General features: G+C 48.7%; 1 protein-coding gene across 5 annotated transcripts in view; it reads left to right on the forward strand.

Annotated features, from left to right (window-relative positions):
* The first annotated feature begins 9,892 nt into the window (after positions 1-9,892).
* The window catches only part of USP36 (ubiquitin specific peptidase 36), a 32,240-nt gene continuing 23,504 nt past the window's right edge, over positions 9,893-18,628 (forward strand). For 2 of the 5 annotated variants that reach the window (XM_053375558.1, XM_053375563.1), the window contains exons 1-5: positions 9,893-10,048; positions 14,543-14,861; positions 14,958-15,173; positions 17,203-17,313; positions 18,254-18,356. In XM_053375558.1, coding sequence (XP_053231533.1) covers positions 14,609-14,861; positions 14,958-15,173; positions 17,203-17,313; positions 18,254-18,356 — 683 coding nt within the window. In that variant the 5' untranslated portion in view covers positions 9,893-10,048; positions 14,543-14,608. Of the gene's footprint in view, positions 10,049-11,143; positions 11,194-12,293; positions 12,413-14,542; positions 14,862-14,957; positions 15,174-17,202; positions 17,314-18,253; positions 18,357-18,628 lie in introns of those variants that run through there. The other 3 variants (XM_053375559.1, XM_053375560.1, XM_053375564.1) reach the window with 3 other exon arrangements.

The following is an 18,628-nucleotide window of genomic DNA, read 5'->3' on the forward strand; positions in this document are numbered from 1 at the left end:
GTGTAGCAGGCCTACCAGGTTCTTATTGCCTTGAGAGGGTGCATCCCTTGTTGAGGGGATATCTCCTGCTCCCTCTGTTCCCCCACCCCCACTGGCTTCTGCCTGGGTAAAAACCCACCTTTTCTTCCAGACGCATCACAAAATTAAATCCCTCCATACTCAGTGCTTTGAAGTCGTTCCTTTCTCCTTGCCACGTTTGTACACATATGGTACAAGTACGTCCCATAAAAACAGCAGCAACACCACACACACATACAGACAAAAAGGAAAATGGTGGCTTTGTCACAAGTCATGATATCCTCTTCCGCAGGTGAAGAAAGTTACATTCCCTTACCAGTGACAAAGCAGCCTGTCAAGAACAAGCCACCAGGAGGCAGAGGGACAATCTCTGCTTTCAGAGGCAATGTTTTTGGGGCTAATGGAGGGCGGTGTCACAAAATCATTGAAATGGATAATAAGACCTGCCTATGTGTGCATAAGAGATGCGTGCAGATTCTGGGTCTGTGTTCTCAGCTATTACATTTCAGCCAAGAAACATTTGTCAGGGGATCTGGGTTAGTCCATCAAGCCTCCTGCTTGAACCATATGTATGCATCACCCACTTCCTATTGCATGCTTGTGCCATTGATGAAAATCTGGTGCCAAAACTGTGGGGTGACTTGATGCTCCTGCTAAGCGTTCAGTATTATGTGGACCAAAGGAGTCCTCCTCTTTGAAATCCCTTGCTATGCAGAGTAATGATTTTTAGCATGGCCAAGATGGCTCGCAAGTCCTGCCCCATATAGAAATTTGACGCTTGCGGCAAGCAAGAGTTCTCCAGAAGGCAAGACTTTTGCGTGTCCCCTCCCAAATATGTGACCGCAAGAGCCGGTGTCAAGGTATACCCCTTATAAACTGTGAGCATGAATGCTCCTTTGGAGTAATAAACCAGACCTTGGCTGCCTGCAAAAGGATCCTATCACACATCTCTGCCTTCAGCCCCCTTTTCCTTCTGAGCCAGTTCTCTTTCTTTGCTGTGCGCCCCACCCCCCCTGAGCTCAGCTGCTTTCCCAACCCGCAATACCTGAAAATTGATTTGGAGGGTGTCCGGAAGTTCCCCCAGCCAGACCTGCCCCCTGCGGCCTTTTCATGCTGTTCATCAAGGTCAAGTTTTAAAGATGTCATATTGGACCAGTCTGTTTGATTTCAATATATTTTAAAAAAAATAGAAAAAGGAAAAAAAATCTGTTCAGTCCAATATAAGACTCCTGTTTTGCTTCCTGTATGGTTATATCCTATGTGACATTTACCTCTCTCTCTCTCTTTTCCTCTCACTGCTGATCCTGTCCTTGATTTTAATGTTTTCCATTTGTTTTGGCAATCAGTTGTATCATTCCTCTATTATGTTTTTTTAATTTTTTTTTTAATTCCTTCTTAGCTGTTAGATTTGCACTTATTATTTTTAAAGGGGTTCTGCATTGGAGGGAAGAATTGTCAAAATGTACAGAGGGTGGAGTCCCTCCCATTATTTCTGAGTGCCAGTGGGCGCAGGTGTGGTTGTGTGTGGGGTGGGTGTTAGCATTCCTTCTTCTGTCTTCTTCCTGATGCCTCTGCAACATGCACAGGTCTTCTCTAGAGGTCGGAGGCTGGCTGTGACACGTGACTGCTGCTTGCTAGACAAACTGCAGTTGCGTGACTGCCGTACCAAAACGTGAGTTTGCCGTTCTAGTAGCAGCGTGGAAAGCAACCATTCTGAAAAGGACCTGTTTTGTGGGAAAGCAGTATCAAAGGCTCTTCAATCGGCTTAATTTATCACTGTGGGTTTAAATGCCACATGGAAACTTCCCTGATAAGAAAGATAAGATGCACACACAGAAACAATCCAATGCCCCCTCATGTCAGCAACTCAAAATATTTAAAAAAAGGTTTACATTATTTTCAAATCTTTGCTTAGTAAGTATGAAAAAAAGAATAAGTATCTAACTTGCTGCCATAATTTAAAGCTTATTGGGGAGTAGGGCCGGGATGATGTTTGGTGGGTAGAGTAATATTGGGGGTGGGGGTGGGGGAAAAAACTTTTTTGTTGTTGTTGTTGGATTCTGAAAGCTGAGATTTTCTTGTGCTGGGAACACATGAAAATTGTTGAATAGACAAGCAGACTGTGCATGTCTCTGATGCTTTGTATAATTCATACGTGGACATTTGAGTCTTCGGACAATAAACAGTATTATCAAATAAACCGGGAACAGTCTCTCCTTGTCTGGAGCACAATTTGCCATCAGTGGAGGTGTGGGCGTTAGAAGGGAGCCCTGGGAATTCATCCTGTGCTGCTCAGCCTCTGTGAACTGCTTTACAAGAGTCACCTTGATGGAGGTAGGTGGAGAGTTGCAAGTTTCCTCCAGGCTTTGTTCTCCACTCTCCCTCTTCCCATGCCCCCTGGCACAAACTGGTCTCTAGTTCCTAATGAGATAAACTGTTGGTTCACTGTGCCTCAGCCTATTTCCAAAGACCCACCTCCAGCTGTTCTCCCATTTTGATGACTCCCATGTCCCCTTATTTCTTGATGTTAGAGAAAACATCACATCTGGTTCTCTTTAGTGATGTCAAGGAATTATTCCAGTGACATACAGCGACTCCCACAGAATCAGGCTCTGTGTCAAAATATGTGCTGTTTTTCATCCACTTCATGGAAGGAATCCAGTGAGTCTCAAAACTGAATGTATAGCATGAGTGGCCCCTGCTTCTGGCCTACCAGGTACTTATTGCCTTGAGAGAGGATATCCCTTGTGGGGATAATTCCTACTCCTGCTGTTCCATCACAAACCTGGCTTCTGTCTCTGTAAAGACCCACCTTTGCCTCCATAAACGTAACACATTAAATCCCTCATCCACACTCGGTTCTCTGGCGTCATTTCCTTCTCTTTGCCACTTACATTAGGACTCATAGCTTTCACGTACTGGTACTTCCTAGATTAGCTGTGTGAACTTCTTGGTTTCCTAGGCAAATGCACCTGAAGCTCTGTAGAACTAATACAGATGGGAGGCCTGCCCACAAGCATCAAACGTTATAGAGAGATTAAACTGGGATCTCTTAAGTTACAATAGACTTGCAAATTCACCTCACCTGCTGCAATACTAGGTATGCTCTTTAATACAAGTGCCCAGGAGACCCACGTACAGAGCCATCCACATCTAGTTATGTTGCATAAAGCTCCTTATTACTTTAATGAGACAAACCCAGATCACAAAGAAAGTGGATCTTCCTGATCATGGTAACAAGCCCATCTAGAGTGATGTGGTTATTTCTCAGATGGATGGGATGGATCCATAGGTGACCTAACTCTGTAAGTAATGGAAGATCTGGGACTCACCAGATGTTGTTGGACTACAGTTCTCATTGGCTCCAAACAGCATGACAATGGTCAGGGAAGGTGGGAATTACAGTCCCAACAAATACATGGAAGGTCACATTGCCAATGCTTGTTGACCACCATCCCATCCCAAGGGCACTAAAGGAACATAGCATTGTAATGGGAGTGTTATACTAGATGTCATGGCATGTATTGTTTCTAAAGCCATAGTTCTGTGATAGAGCTTATCTGCATCTCCAATTAAAAGAGGCAGGAGAACTGGAAAATATCTTTTCTTGAGGCTTTGGAGAACCCCTACATCAAAGTAAGTGATGCTGTGCTGGACCAAACGGCTGACTCAATATAAGGCAGTTTCATATGTTGGGCTTGAACCTACGTAGGCTGTTAACAGAACATGCCCCTCCCCCAATCCTGTGTATATGGGTGTATAGCTCAACCTGGACCAGGGATGCTAACTTGAATAAAATAATAATAAATATAATAATAATAATAATAATAATAATAATAATAATAATAATAATTTATTATTTGTATCCCGCCCATCTGGCTGGGTTTCCCCAGCCACTCTGGGCGGCTTCCAACAAAGATGAAAAATAAACTAAAATGTCACATATTAAAAACTTCCCTGAACAGGGCTGCCTTCAGATGTCTTCTGAATGTCAGGTAGTTGTTTATCGCTTTGACATCTGATGGGAGGGCGTTCCACAGGGCGGGCGCCACTACCGAGAAGGCCCTCTGCCTGGTTTCCTGTAACTTGGCCTCTCGCAGTGAGGGAACCGCCAGAAGGCCCTCGGAACTGGACCTCAGTGTCCGGGCAGAACGATGGGGGAGGAGACACTCCTTCAGATATACTGGACCAAGGCCGTTTAGGGCTTTAAAGGTCAGCACCAACACTTTGAATTGTGCTCGGAAACGTACTGGGAGCCAATGTAGGTCTTTCAAGACCGGTGTTATATGGTCTCGGCGGCCGCTCCCAATCACCAGTCTAGCTCCCGCATTCTGGATTAGTTGTAGTTTCCGGGTCACCTTCAAAGGTAGCCCCACGTAGAGCGCATTGCAGTAGTCCAAGCGGGAGATAACCAGAGCATGCACCACTCTGGCGAGACAGTCCGCAGGCAGATAGGGTCTCAGCCTACGTATCAGATGGAGCTGGTAAACAGCTGCCCTGGATACAGATTTGACCTGTGCCTCCATGGACAGCTGTGAGTCCAAAATGACTCCCAGGCTGCGCACCTGGTCCTTCAGGGGCACAGTTACCCCATTCAGGACCAGGGAATCCTCCACACCTGCCCGCCTCCTGTCCCCCCAAAACAGTACTTCTGTCTTGTCAGGATTCAACCTCAATCTGTTAGCCGCCATCCATCCTCCAACCGCCTCCAGACACTCACACAGGACCTTCACCGCCCTCACTGGTTCTGATTTAAAAGAGAGGTAGAGCTGGGTATCATCCGCATACTGATGAACACCCAGCCCAAACCTCCTGATGATCTCTCCCAGTGGCTGCATGTAAATGTTGAAAAGCATGGGGGAGAGGACAGAACCCTGAGGCACCCCACAAGTGAGAGCCCAGGGGTCTGAACACTCATCCCCCCCCACCACTTTCTGAACACGGCCCAGGAGGAAGGAGCGGAACCACTGTATGACAGTGCCCCCAGCTCCCAGCCCCTCAAGACGGTCCAGATGGATGTTATGGTCGATGGTATCAAACGCCGCTGAGAGATCCAGCAGAACTAGGAAACAGCTCTCACCTTTGTCCCCGCCGGAGATCATCAACCAGTGCGACCAAGGCAGTTTCAGTCCCATGATGAGGCCTGAATCCCGACTGGAAGGGATCCAAATGGTCCGCTTCTTCCAGGCGTGCCTGGAGTTGTTCAGCAACCACTCGCTCAATCACCTTGCCCAAGAATGGAAGATTTGAGACTGGGCGATAATTGGCCATTGTGGCCGCATCTAAAGATGGTTTTTTAAGAAGCGGTTTAATAACCGCCTCTTTCGGCGGGTCTGGGAAGGCTCCCTCATGGAGGGAAGCATTCACCACTCCACGAAGCCCATCGCCCAGTCCTTCCCGGCTAGCTTTTATAAGCCAGGATGGGCAAGGATCCAGGAGACAGGTGGTTGGTTTCACTCGTCCAAGCAGCCTGTCCACATCCTGGGAGGTAACAGATTGGAATTGATCCCACACAACTTGACTAGACAGGACTCTAGCACTCTCCCGCCCTGGCCCTGCTCCCACGGTGGAGTCTACTTCTTCCCGAATCTGAGCGATTTTATCTGCAAAAAACTGCAAAATCATTGCAGGAGATCATGTGGCCCGTGCTGGGCCCCGATGTCGCAGGTGGTTCCGCTAAATTGTGAACCACCTGAAAAAGTCTCCTGCTGCTGTTTTCTGCAGATGCAATAGAGGCGGCGAAGAATGTCTTCTTCATTCTTTACAAAAAACAGTAAAAATTACAAAAACGTAAAATCAAACAAATTCCCAGGACCAATAAACATCCATCCCACCCCCACCCACCCCACATACAAAAAATTCAAAAGAAAATTTTAAAAACATTTAAAAAGCACTCTGCACCCCTCCAGCAGTAACAGCAACTGTCCTAGTGAGGCCTGTCAGGCCCTGCCCTGGGCCAGGTGGTAAGTGGCAGGAAGGAGCAGGGCCCCCAGACACTCACACAGGAGAGTCCTCCTGGGCAGCAGAGCGCAGCAGTCCCTGTGAGGCTTCAGGCCCTGCCCTGGGCCAGGTAGGTGGTAAGCGGCAAGAGCAGGGCCCTCAGACACTCACACAGGAGAGTCCTCCAGGGCAGCAGAGCGCAGCAGTCCCTGTGAGGCTTCAGGCCCCGCCCTGGGCCAGGTAGATGGTAAGCGGCAAGAGCAGGGCCCTCAGACACTCACACAGAAGAGTCCTCCTGGGCAGCAGAGCGCAGCAGTCCCTGTGAGGCTTCAGGCCCCGCCCTGGGCCAGGTAGATGGGAAGCGGCAAGAGCAGGGCCCTCAGACACTCACACAGAAGAGTCCTCCTGGGCAGCAGAGCGCAGCAGTCCTTATGAGGCTTCAGGCCCTGCCCCAGGCCAGATGGTGAGTGGCAGGAAGGAGCAGGGCCCTCAGACACTCACACAGGAGAGTCCTCCTGGGCAGCAGAGCGCAGCAGTCCCTGTGAGGCTTCAGGCCCCGCCCTGGGCCAGGTAGATGGGAAGCGGCAAGAGCAGGGCCCTCAGACACTCACACAGAAGAGTCCTCCTGGGCAGCAGAGCGCAGCAGTCCTTATGAGGCTTCAGGCCCTGCCCCAGGCCAGATGGTGAGTGGCAGGAAGGAGCAGGGCCCTCAGACACTCACACAGGAGAGTCCTCCTGGGCAGCAGAGCGCAGCAGTCCCTGTGAGGCTTCAGGCCCCGCCCTGGGCCAGGTAGATGGTAAGCGGCAAGAGCAGGGCCCTCAGACACTCACACAGGAGAGTCCTCCTGGGCAGCAGAGCGCAGCAGTCCCTGTGAGGCTTCAGGCCCCGCCCTGGGCCAGGTAGGTGGTAAGCGGCAAGAGCAGGGCCCTCAGACACTCACACAGAAGAGTCCTCTCTGGGGGGAGGGCAGGTAAGCCCTGCCCCACATAATCGATCACAACACTGTTTCATTGCATAGTATTGTTACAGTCCACCCCAATCCGTCGAGCTGTGCATGGAATTCCAGAGGTTTTCGCCCTCAACCAGGGTCTGTGCTTGTTTGGAGAATTGAAGACACCATGGAGGCTGTTGTAGCTTTAAGGAATATGATTTATTCACAAATCTACACCTGAATATGGACGGAGGGAGTCTAGGCCTTATAGTATGGTCATCTCAAGAGGCTCTTGTTCCCCACAGCAGTGCAGCACCAGAGTCCAAGGCATCTCTCCTGCTTTCAGCCATCCTTTTTTCAGTTTTTGGAAGCCACCTGCCAAAGTCCCTAAACTCTTCCTGTGACATCATGCCCAGTTACCCAGGCAACCTTCCAAATCTCCTGTCTCTGTTCACACCTCAGGGCGAAGGGAAGGGCAGTATTCTTCCACTGCCTGTATTGTTTCTGAATGGCCCTAGCTTGGCCAGGTCATTTTGCATAAGAATTCCTCTGCAGCTTGTATACGCCCTTCACATCCCAAATAATCAAAATCTTACCATTTATTAATTTACAGGGTTTTTTTTGGGGGGGGGGTCCCTCCAAACCATAACAGTGTTATAAGAATTTTAAGGTCTTACAGTGGTGCCTCGCAAGACGAAAAGAATCCGTTCCGCAATTCTCTTCGTCTAGCGGTTTTTTCGTCTTGCGAAGCAACCCTATTAGCGGCTAAGCGGAATAGCGCTATTAGCGGTTTAGCGGCTATTAAAGGCCTAGCGGCTAAGCTGCTAAAAGGCTATTAGCGGCTTAGCGACTTAGAAAAAGGTGGGGAAAGCGGGGGGGGGGGAATCGCAAGACACGCAAGACGTTTTCGTCTTGCAAAGCAAGCCCATAGGGAAAATCGTCTTGCGAAGCAACTCAGAAGTGGAAAACCCTTTCGTCTAGCGGGTTTTCCGTCTTGCGAGGCATTCGTCTTGCGGGGCACCACTGTATATATTTAATAAATGTACCAAGCAAACACGTACATAAATATATAAACCACATGTCTGAAGCAGCACAGGAAGACAGTCCTGAAACCATTTTGACTCTCAAACTGACCAAATGTTTCTCTGCAAGGAGGGAGGGGGTGAGGGAACCTTCCAATTGTCTCAGGAATTGGGTAATTACCATCTCAAAGGAATGGCCAGACTACCAGAAAACGCAATCAGGTAAGGCATTATCAGATAACCTGGAAGTCAGGAAAAACAACATTCAATTGGTGCCAAAGAAGGATAGAACTTTCTTTATGTATGCAACAACAGCAGCAAGAATCCTTATCGCAAAGTACTGAAAGACACAAGATCTACCCACCCTGGAAGAATGGCAGATGAAGGTGATGGACTACATGGAACTGGCAGAAATGACCGGCAGAATCCGAGACCAGGGAGAAGAGTCGGTGGAAGAAGATTGGAAGAAATTTAAAGATTACCTACAGAAATATTGTAAAATTAATGAGTGTTAAAATGATGTTGGATGAAAGTTATGTGGTTTTTAGCTATAACGCTATAAGGAGTATGGAAAAAATGGATTATTAACAGACAAAATTTAATGTTACATTATTTTAAGATTAAAGATTAGGATAAACAAAGAGGGAAAGGATTTGCTGAACTAACAAACTGAACTGGAATACAAAAAGGGAGGTGTGAGGAGGTCGGGGAAATAAGCAAACGAAAGAAAGTGATGGAAAGATGGAATTGTTTTTTTATCTATTTTTACTTTGTATTTTTCTTTTTTCATTTTGTAAAATTCTAATAAATATCTTTAAAACAACAACAACAACAACAACATTCAATTTTTTGTTGTAGACTGCCTTTTCTGTGTTATAGGTATGATGTTTGTGGGGGGTGGTCTTGGGCTACACCCCTTCTGTGATGTATGTATGATGTATGGAGGGGTGGTCTGGAGCTCCATGGCAGGGAATTTCAAAATGGATATATAAGGGCGGGCACACCTTTGTTCTGGGTCATCCTGCGTGTGAGGGTAGCACCCTGTTGCAACAGCTTTAATAAAGATCAGGTTTACTAGCTGCTTTGCTTCATAATATTCTCTGGTTGGCCTCTGTTATTTTCTCCTACCGATGGAGAACCTACAAAGGACTCTATAAGGACTCTTGTGTACATAAGGGAATAAGGGCAGATTTCGTTTACGACAACAGTATTATAAAAGGGAAACGTCTCTCTCCCATGACTGACAAGTCACCACGGGAGCTCTTTTTATTTTTAAATTGTTATTTTGAGCTTTTCTACCTTGAAGTTTTCCCTTTACAGTATTAATATTTTTCTCTGTCCAAATCTCTGTTCCTGCCTTGTCCCGGAAACCGTAACAAATGGCTTAGCTAGTCAGCCTGAACCAAAATTCTACATTTCCTCTAATTTTAGAATCTGGCAATAAAAACCCGCAGAGAAGAATAAGCATAAGGCAGGAAAAAGAAATCTACCGTGACGTTTTATGTTTTTTTTTAAACAAATAAATCATGGAAAGCTCAAAAATACTGACGAGTTCCACCTACCCACCCACGCACCGCGCGCAGAAGAAACCCCTTCACATTCACGCCCCAATTTATTTCATTTTTCTGCCCCTGCGAGGCACGTGGCAGGAAGTGCTACCCCCGCCCCGTCTCTGCGGGACACTGCGCTTTTTGGGTCCCTAATTCGTTTCTCCTCCAGTAGTCACGCGCCATCCTCTGTGCCCAGCCCCGCCTTTGATCTTTGCACATACACCTATGCAAAACAAACAGACATATATCTTTTTCTTAAATATATATATATATATTGGCAGCGGACAAAAGGTAGCAGCTGCATTCGAGCAAGCGCAAGAGCCAAGACTTCGCCGATGCCGGGAGGGCTACAGCAGGCGGCGCTGCCTTCCCGAAAGCGGCGGCAGGGCGGGCTCCGTTGCGTCAGAGGGAAACCGGGCAGGGCTCCTCTGCTTTCTCCACCCCTTTAGGGCGAGGATTGGGCCCGGCGCGGCGGCAGCACCACCAGCAGCAGCGGCCTAGCAGCAGCGCCAGCTGAGCTCTTTCCTGCTCTCCTACGCGGCGTGGACACGTGTGTGTATGTGCGCGCACGCGGGTCCCCCGGATGGTGAGTGTGTGGCTGGGAAGGGGGATGGCGAGGGGGTCTTGGGGGCGGGGAGCGGAGACGAGCTTTCCTTCCCCCTATTTAGTAAGGAGGTGAGCAGGAAAGCGCTTGGGTCGTGGTAGGGCGGCGGCGGCGGCTAGGTGAATCCATGGGGTGGATGGGGGTTCTGAGTGGGTGTGGGCTGGGGATTTGCCTACCCTCATGCCCTCCTTGCCTTGCCTTCTCTACGCCCGGGCTGCGTTGCAGAAGCAAACCTGGTGCCTCCGTCTCCAGTTCATTAACCCGCTGCTGCCGCCGCCGCTCGGTTTCTCTGGGCCGGGATGACCCGAACCTTCGCCCAAGCCCCGGGTTCTCATAAGCCCCATATAGATCAGCCCCCCCCCCAGGCGCGAGCGGCGGGGCGTTGAGGAGGTTGCCATCTCTTCCCCAAGGACTCCTCCGCTCTTGGCTGAGGGGCCCTGGGCACGATCTTCTTGGGCCCTTGAGAAAGCGCAAGGGTGTGGGTGCCCTTTGCACCAAGGCGGCGATTGCGTTCTGGGGCACCTTGGAAGCGGCGGCTGCTGCTCAGCTTGTGGGGCGCGCGCGGGTGTTGGGGATGGAGATACAGCCTGTGTGGTGCTCAGGCTGCGTGCGCGGGCACCGCTTGCTGGGCGAAGGTGGCTGGGGCCTGTGCACGGTCTGGCGATGGAGAGCAAGGTGGGGTGGGCTCTCTTTCTCTCCTTGATAGACAAATCATGAAGGGGGGGGCGTTCTTCTAGATCTGGGCCATAAAGCAGCCTTTCCTTCTGCCTCCTGCTACGTCCTGTTCTGCTGGCATTCTGACCCACTCATTGGGGCCTGTTAATTCGCTCTTTTCCTTTGGGGATGTGGGCTTGCTGAATCTCCACTCGGCTCCTCATCTCCATGCAAAGAGCTGAGGGTTTCTTTCCCTGAGCATGTGTGCAACATAGCTACTCTGAGCGAACCGTTACATCTCCTCAACGCACCAGCTTTGCCCGCTTGCTCTTCAGTCCCAAGGGCACACACAGCAGCACCCTTCTCTCGCCTCTTTGCTGTTCCATTACTATTTCTACCCTATATAAATGCCCTTGACTGCTGATTTAGATGCTGCTGCTTTGGCAAGAGTTAGCAGAGGCCTGCCATGAAAGGTGAGGGTTTTATCCCACATACAAAGCAATTCTCTACCAGTCAGTTGCCGGCTATGACTTTCCCTATGTCCCCTTCCAAAGCAAGAGGTAGTCTTGGTCGTATAAGGCATTATTATTATTTATTATTAAATTTGCATACTATAACCGTAGATCTCAGGTCTGTTCACAACAAGGTGAGTTGATTAAGCTGATGTTCATCAAAAGCATGGAAAGGACTAGCCAGGTATGTCCATCCTGCTGGGCACACAATGGTGCTAGGAATGAAGTATCCTTGTGTAGGCCAATTTCAGCTGCTCTGGGGGAGACCGACACCATGTAGTACCTCCAGTGGCTTCTTAGGCGATAACCAATAATGTAATAGCTGTTGTAGAAAGGTCCGATGTCATGGGAGCTTCAGATGAACATCATAACATGTGGAAGATGCTCACTGGATGCCTTAGGAAACCTCCACACTAGTAACTGAAGAAAGTGCAATCTCCCTACAATGAGCTAGCTACTAGTGCAAGTATTTGTAATTTTTTTTTGTAGGCTGGGCAGAATGGTTGCCGCCTTTTGCATGAAGAGCTGCTATATGCACCGTATTTTTCGCTCTATAAGACGCACCAGACCACAAGACGCAAATAGTTTTTGGAGGAGGAAAACAAGAAAAAAAATATTCTGAATCTCAGAAGCCAGAACAACAAGAGGGACCGCTGCGCAGCGAAAGCAGCGATCCCTCTTGCTGTTCTGGCTTCTGGGATAGCTGCGCAGCCTGCATTTGCTCCATAAGACGCACACACATTTCCCCTTACTTTTTAGGAGGGAAAAAGTGAGTCTTATAGAGCAAAAAATACGGTACTTTATAGGACGCATAGGAGGATGTTTTAGTAGGACTTGTGTTGATGGAAGCCTCTCTCTCTTTTTGAAAAACCAAATATAGAATTGTCTTTTTACAAAGGCACTTACAAGATGGGTAACAATGTTCTGAATTCTACTCTGTTAGGAGAGGCACCTGTGGTTTCTATCTGGGGTGTTCTGCTTCTTCTGTTTGCTAGTCAAATCTGAGTTCAGTCCAGGCACTCCTTAGGTGACAGAGTAATCCTTTTTTTCTTACATTGTAGTGCTGACTTCCCTATTGGAGGAAGTGGCAAATCTCAGGCCTTCCAATTACAGCTGTACCTTGGATTCCGAACGCCTTGCGAGTCGAATCTTTTGGATCCCGAACGCCGCAAACCCGGAAGTGAGTGTTCCGGTTTGCAAATGTTCTTTGGAACCCTAACATCTGACACGGCTTCCGCGGCTTCCGATTGGCTGCAGGAACTTCCTGCAGCCAATCGGAAGCCATTCCTTGGTTTCTGAACGTTTTGGAAGTCAAACCATTCAACTTCCGAGGTGCCACTGTATAGGTCTTCAAGGTGATTGTTTGTTACAAACTATCTTGTGGCTAAAATTGTTCCAGCAGTTGGAGAAAAACTAAAATATGCCATCTTCTCTTTTGTAAACCAGTTCCCAATTTCACTGCAGGCTCTTTCAAGAGCTGAGCCATTTTTTAGGGCGTGGCCTATAGAATGCGGGGCACAAATATTTTCTTAGTGATTGATTCAGGGGAAATTAAATAGCAGGTGATCTGGGTTACTGGGTAGGATGTTTATGTGGGAGAAACAGCAGTGTAATCCTATAATCAGGTCTACTTGTAAGTAAACCCTGTTTAGTTCAGGGGGGCTTACTTCCAGATATGTGAGTCTTGGATCACAGCCCAAAATAATTTGAAGTGACTATAGAGGTGATTTGAGAGATAATCAGGACAGGTAGCTGAAGGGCAAATTAATTGATTTGGAGCAGGATCTACTTTGGAGGTAATTGAATTGAAGAGGAACTGATTTGGGGTCATCTGGGGTAGAGTGAAAATGAATGGAAGAATTTTATCTGGGGTGATGTGGATGGGTTGATTTGTCTTCTGTGACATTGCAAAGTTAAATTTGCATTGTATAGAAATAAAACCAGCATATGCTAACTTGTGTCTATGAACCTGGGCCGCAAATCCTTCATTCTACCTAGCCATGATGCTACTGCTTGACACCTTGTTAGAGTTTTAAGGGGCACCTTTCACAGTGAATGCTCATAAGTCCTTGGTTTGTCTTCTGGGGGGAGTCTTCTCCATGTTGAGGAGTGGAAATTGTTGGGCCCAGCAAAAAAAGAGAGGTATGCTAATGGGGTGCATAATGGTACAGTGGTACCTCAGGTTACAGACTCCGCTAACCCAGAAATAGTACCTTGGGGTAAGAACTTTGCTTCAGGATGAGAACAGAAATCGTGCTATGGTGGCAGCGGGAGGCCCCATTAGCTAAAGTGGTGCTTCAGGTTAAGAACGGACCTCCGGAACGAATTAAGTACTTAACCCGAGGTACCACTGTATTTAGAAACATGCTTTGACACTGATTGAATTGCAGAAAAACAGGCCTACTAGACTAGACTTGGGGTGTATTTATTTTGCAATTTTTAATCCATCAGACTTTCAAAGAAGTGAGTTTCTAGTTTGCATAATGAGAAGAAAATTGATGTATGTTTGAGCTCTGTTTGTTAGCTGCTGCAAATATAATAGGGTGGGTGGTGGGTGGGTGTGATTTCTGGCCCAGGGGTTCACTTGCGGCCATTCAAGCTTCTCTAACTAGGCCTCAGGACTCCCATCCCCAGGCCATGTGACTCACCTGCCCTGCTTCACACCCTCTTCCCCCCCCCCTGGCTTCAATGTGTCCTTGATCTCTGATAATGATTCTTGTTTACCTGGGATAGAGAAGCCTGTATATTGAAACTAGCCTACTGTATGCAGGTAAAATGTACGTTTACTGCTCTGCCTGCTTTTGCCTCTGGTCCTGCCTACCACTGGCATGTGACACCCCCCCCCCTTCCATGCAGCTTTCAGGGTTTCCTGTGTTTTTCTTGTAGCAAGGAGACAGCATGAGTGTAGCTGCTCTCACAAATTTATGCTGCTTAATCCCACCTTTGGGAAAATGGAACTTGTGGACACACTCCCTGCTTGCCCAATACAGAATACGGTGTTGCAGCATTCTGAGTTAAATGCAGATTCCCCGGAAATTGTGTTTGAAATTGAATTTGTGGTGGCGGCGGCTTTATATAGTGCTCTCGGTGTTTCATGACCCTTTAGAAAATTAAAAAGAGGACAGGTTTATGCCCCCAAAAGTGCTTGCAGCCCCAAATGGGGAGACAGGAGTATTGTGAATAGAGATGGAGGCAGGAGGGTAAACAAAGGAGAAAATTTGTCATAGTCAGCCTTGTAGGCTGCAGAGGTAAGGGGCTTGTGTGAGAGGCTTCGTGGAGAAAACATTGGGTCAAATGCTTTCTTTTCCAGCTCTGCCCCACCGAGCAAAGTTCCCTTGCTAGCAGTGCGGCCTCTGCCAGCCACAAGTGATGCGCCATGCCCATAGTGGACAAGCTGAAAGAAGCCCTCAAGCCTGGGCGGAAGGACTCTGCTGACGATGGCGAACTGGGCAAGCTGTTGGCTGCTTCCACCAAGAAGGTTTTGCTGCAGAAGATCGAGTTTGAACCAGCCTCCAAAAGCTTCTCCTACCAGCTGGAGACGCTGAAGAGCAAATACGTTCTGTTGAACCCCAAGACAGAAAACCCCAGCCGACACAGGGGCTCTGAAGAGGGACCCATCCGGAAGCAAGGTGTGCCCATATTCTAGGGGGAATGGTTCTGTGGGAATGGGGGTGCATGTGTGCCCGGCCTCGCTGACTTCCCCGTTCTTCTTCCTCTCTTGACAGGCGGTGAGCACACGTTGGGAGGAGATGGAGTTCCAGCCCCGCAGAAGGTCCTCTTCCCTGTGGAACGCCTCTCTCTGAAATGGGAGCGAGTGTACCGTGTCGGAGCCGGTCTCCACAACCTGGGCAACACCTGCTTCCTCAATTCCACCTTGCAGTGTCTGACGTACACCCCACCTCTTGCCAATTACCTGCTTTCCAAGGAGCACAGCCGCAGTTGTGAGTGTGGGGTGTTTGGTTGCATGTGGAATGGTTGGTGCCCCTTGGCAAAGCTTGCGTGTCATCGGTCTCTTTTCACTTAAGAGTTGCAGGTAGCAAAGGCTTCAGCAGCCTCCTGCTTTTCATCTCAGTGCCACTCTGCTGAGGCTTTCATGAGAGATGGGCCAGGAACAGCAATGCATAATGCTCAGTCCTTAATGGTAGTAAAACAGGAGCACCACGGCTAAGAAACTGAACTGTGAATCGCAGTGTTTCTGGTTCAGATTTTGCTGTGCCATAAACTGACCTTTGGTCAAGCTGTTCCCTTTTAACCTCATCCTCCCCATCTCTTGTATGGCTTTTATAATGCCCAAAACTACCTTTCAGGGTTGGGATACACATTATAAAGAGACAGGATGCAAGTGTAGTGCTTGTGACCACTTCAAGCTGCTGTGCAGAAGCTTAAGTGTTACTATAACCCTTTGAAGCCACTCCAAAATCCTGCACAAGAGAAATTGGACCCTCATCTTTCTGAGTCTTGGTTTTCTCACAGCCACAAAAAAATCATGTTCTGTTATGCTGCAAATCTGCATGTTTTTCATTGGAAAGAATATTTACTCCATGCAAGGGCTAAAAAAATTCTTATTCCGTCGTGTTCCCCTCTTTTCAGAAATTGTCTCGGGGTTTCAGCGAGGGGAGAAATTGAAACATTTTGGTTTGAAGCCTGCTTTTTGAATGGATTTCTTGTATGAGAAAATGCTTCCTGGGAATTTATAGTGTTAAAAAATATGCTTCCACTTGGCTGTGTTTGGAGAGAGGGGCTTGAATGATGGAGCATTATTTGGCCCTTGTTTCTCATGTTGTCAAAGTCTTGGGGCACCCCTTGTGACAAGAGGGGGCTGTATTGTGCCCAGCCACAAGAAAGGGGTTGCATTGTTATGTGAGCTTGAGGAGGGGGTTCTGCTTGAAACATGGTGGGAGTGGGAAAAGATGGTGTGTGGATCCAAGGTCAAATAACAGGCAGTGCGCCTTGTCCCCTCCACAGTTCTGCAGCTGGCAGTTCCCTTGCAGCCCTGTGCACTCATCCTTGCAGTCAGGGCCTGGGAGGCTGTGCTAACAGCTGCAAAGGAGCAGAGCCAGCACTTGGTTGCACGAGAATTGCTGCTCTAAGCATCCGACTCATCCTTGTTAGAGGAGCGCTGACTCCTAGTTAGGGGAGTGGACCTGAATGGAGGGAGGCGGGTGGACAAAAGATGTCCCTCCCAAAAAAAGGGGAGGGATGAGGAGGAACTGTTTGGATTAGGGCAAATACTGCTTTGCACCTACTTGCCGGCTTGTTGTTCAGGCTTGAGAAATCACACGCATGGCTGTAGCGTTTTGGTTCCCTGACCATCTCAGCCAAGTGGACTGCATTTCTGAGTACTTTACGATGTGCGTGCAACTGGGCTAGGAGGCTATTGCATGCATCTAACAGTAGTCTGTTCATGCAAGCTATTCTAGCAAGGGGTTGTTGATGCTGTGACCATGGAGGAGATGCCTGCACAAGCGATGGGGGTCCTGTGCCCCTCCAAATAATGTTGGGCTCCTAATCCCATCAGCCCCAGCTAGCATGGTCAGGGGTGGTGGGAAGTGGGAGCCCAACAGCATCTGTGGCCCCACATGTTCCCCACCCCTAGCCTACAGGTAAGTGCAGGCTCTGCACTCCAATTCAATTTGTGCATTGATTATATCAGTGAGTAGCTTTCCTTGTCACCTTAAATTGCCTCCAGCAGAGAAGAGGCAACTTTTTCCTTGATGCATATGCAGCTACTTCTGCAGATGGTTAATCATGAAGCAAGAGCAGTACATGGCCCTCCTAAGCATGCCTTTCTCTTTCTTTTCCTTTATCACCATTGGCCAGCAGGTTATTTATTTAGTAATCGCTGCCAAAATGCCCTTCTCCTAGGCTGAGCTCTTCTCATGGGTTTTCTGGCTCTGTGAGACTTGCTCCACCAGACCTTTGTCCGGTGCAGCCTTTGCATGAATTCATTCCTGATCTCTTCTCTTGCAGGCCACCAGGGAGGCTTCTGCATGATGTGCGTTATGCAGAATCACATGATACAGGCTTTCGCCAACAGCGGCAATGCCATCAAGCCGGTGTCCTTCATCCGAGATCTCAAAAGTAAGCAGCTGAGGGAGCTTTGTTTTGATGAGGCTGTACAGTGCCGTTGTGATGCATCTCACCAGTACATACAGGGAAAGGGGCCAAAGATCTCTTTGTTTGAAGTGTTGACTGTAGATCATGTGTGTGTGTGTGTGTGTTTGTATACGCATGCCATACACTGCACTGAAAAAGCCAGGTGCGCAGATCTCCCCATTGTGGAGCTAAGTCTGAAGACGTGGCAGCTGGGCATGCAAATAAATACATACATAAATAAAAGGTAAAGGTACCCCTGCCCGTACGGGCCAGTCTTGACAGACTCTGGGGTTGTGCGCCCATCTCACTCAAGAGGCCGGGGGCCAGCGCTGTCCGGAGACACTTACGGGTCACGTGGCCAGCGTGACAAAGCTGCATCTGGCAAGCCAGCGCAGCACACGGAAACGCCGTTTACCTTCCCGCTGGTAAGCGGTCCCTATTTATCTACTTGCACCCGGGGGTGCTTTCGAACTGCTAGGTTGGCAGGCGCTGGGATCGAGCAGCGGGAGCGCACCCCGACGCGGGGATTCGAACCGCCGACCTTTCGATCGGCAAGCCCTAGGCGCCGAGGCTTTTACCCACAGCGCCACCCGCGTCCCTACATACATAAATAGATTAGAGCTATTTTTGGCGCTTCTTTCATTTCTTTTAACCATCCAACTGAGGTTGCCGGTATTTAAGAAACTACGAAAGGGAGATTGAAATGCACTATATGCTGTCCTCATCAGCATTTTGCTTAGTTATCTTGAGTTCTGCAGAATCTAGAATGGTTTGGGGGGTGTGTGCGCGCGCATGCTAATAAGCTTCATGTAATTCCTGTGCCCCGGTCAAGTGTCAGCAGTGCCTGTTACCTTGGCATGAGCTTGACCTGCGCTGGGTGGGCATAGGAAGCCAAACTTCAGAGTCCTTTTCCTCCATCTGGCAGAGATTGCTCGTCACTTCCGCTTTGGCAGCCAAGAGGATGCTCACGAGTTCCTGCGCTACACCATTGATGCCATGCAGAAGGCCTGCCTCAATGGTTACACCAAGTATGCACACCTCCCTTTCTCTGGGGTGGGGAGGGTCAGGGCCGTACTTTTCACTTGGTTGCAAAGAGATAGGCAGGTGGAGATCCTGCCACCTGCCCCTGTTGTGCAAGCAGCTTCTTGGAAGCATGAACCTTCACAGGTGGAATGTGGGCGGGGGAAGGGGGGCATGCTGGGTAAGTCACCACTCAGCTAACAGTGGCTGCTTCTCCTTTGCCCAAGGAAGCAAAAGCTAGTAATCCTCCCTGGAGAGGAAAGCCCTAAGGGCTGCTATT

The sequence above is a fragment of the Podarcis raffonei genome, chromosome 2, assembly GCF_027172205.1.
Source record: "Podarcis raffonei isolate rPodRaf1 chromosome 2, rPodRaf1.pri, whole genome shotgun sequence".
NCBI lineage: Eukaryota > Metazoa > Chordata > Lepidosauria > Squamata > Lacertidae > Podarcis > Podarcis raffonei.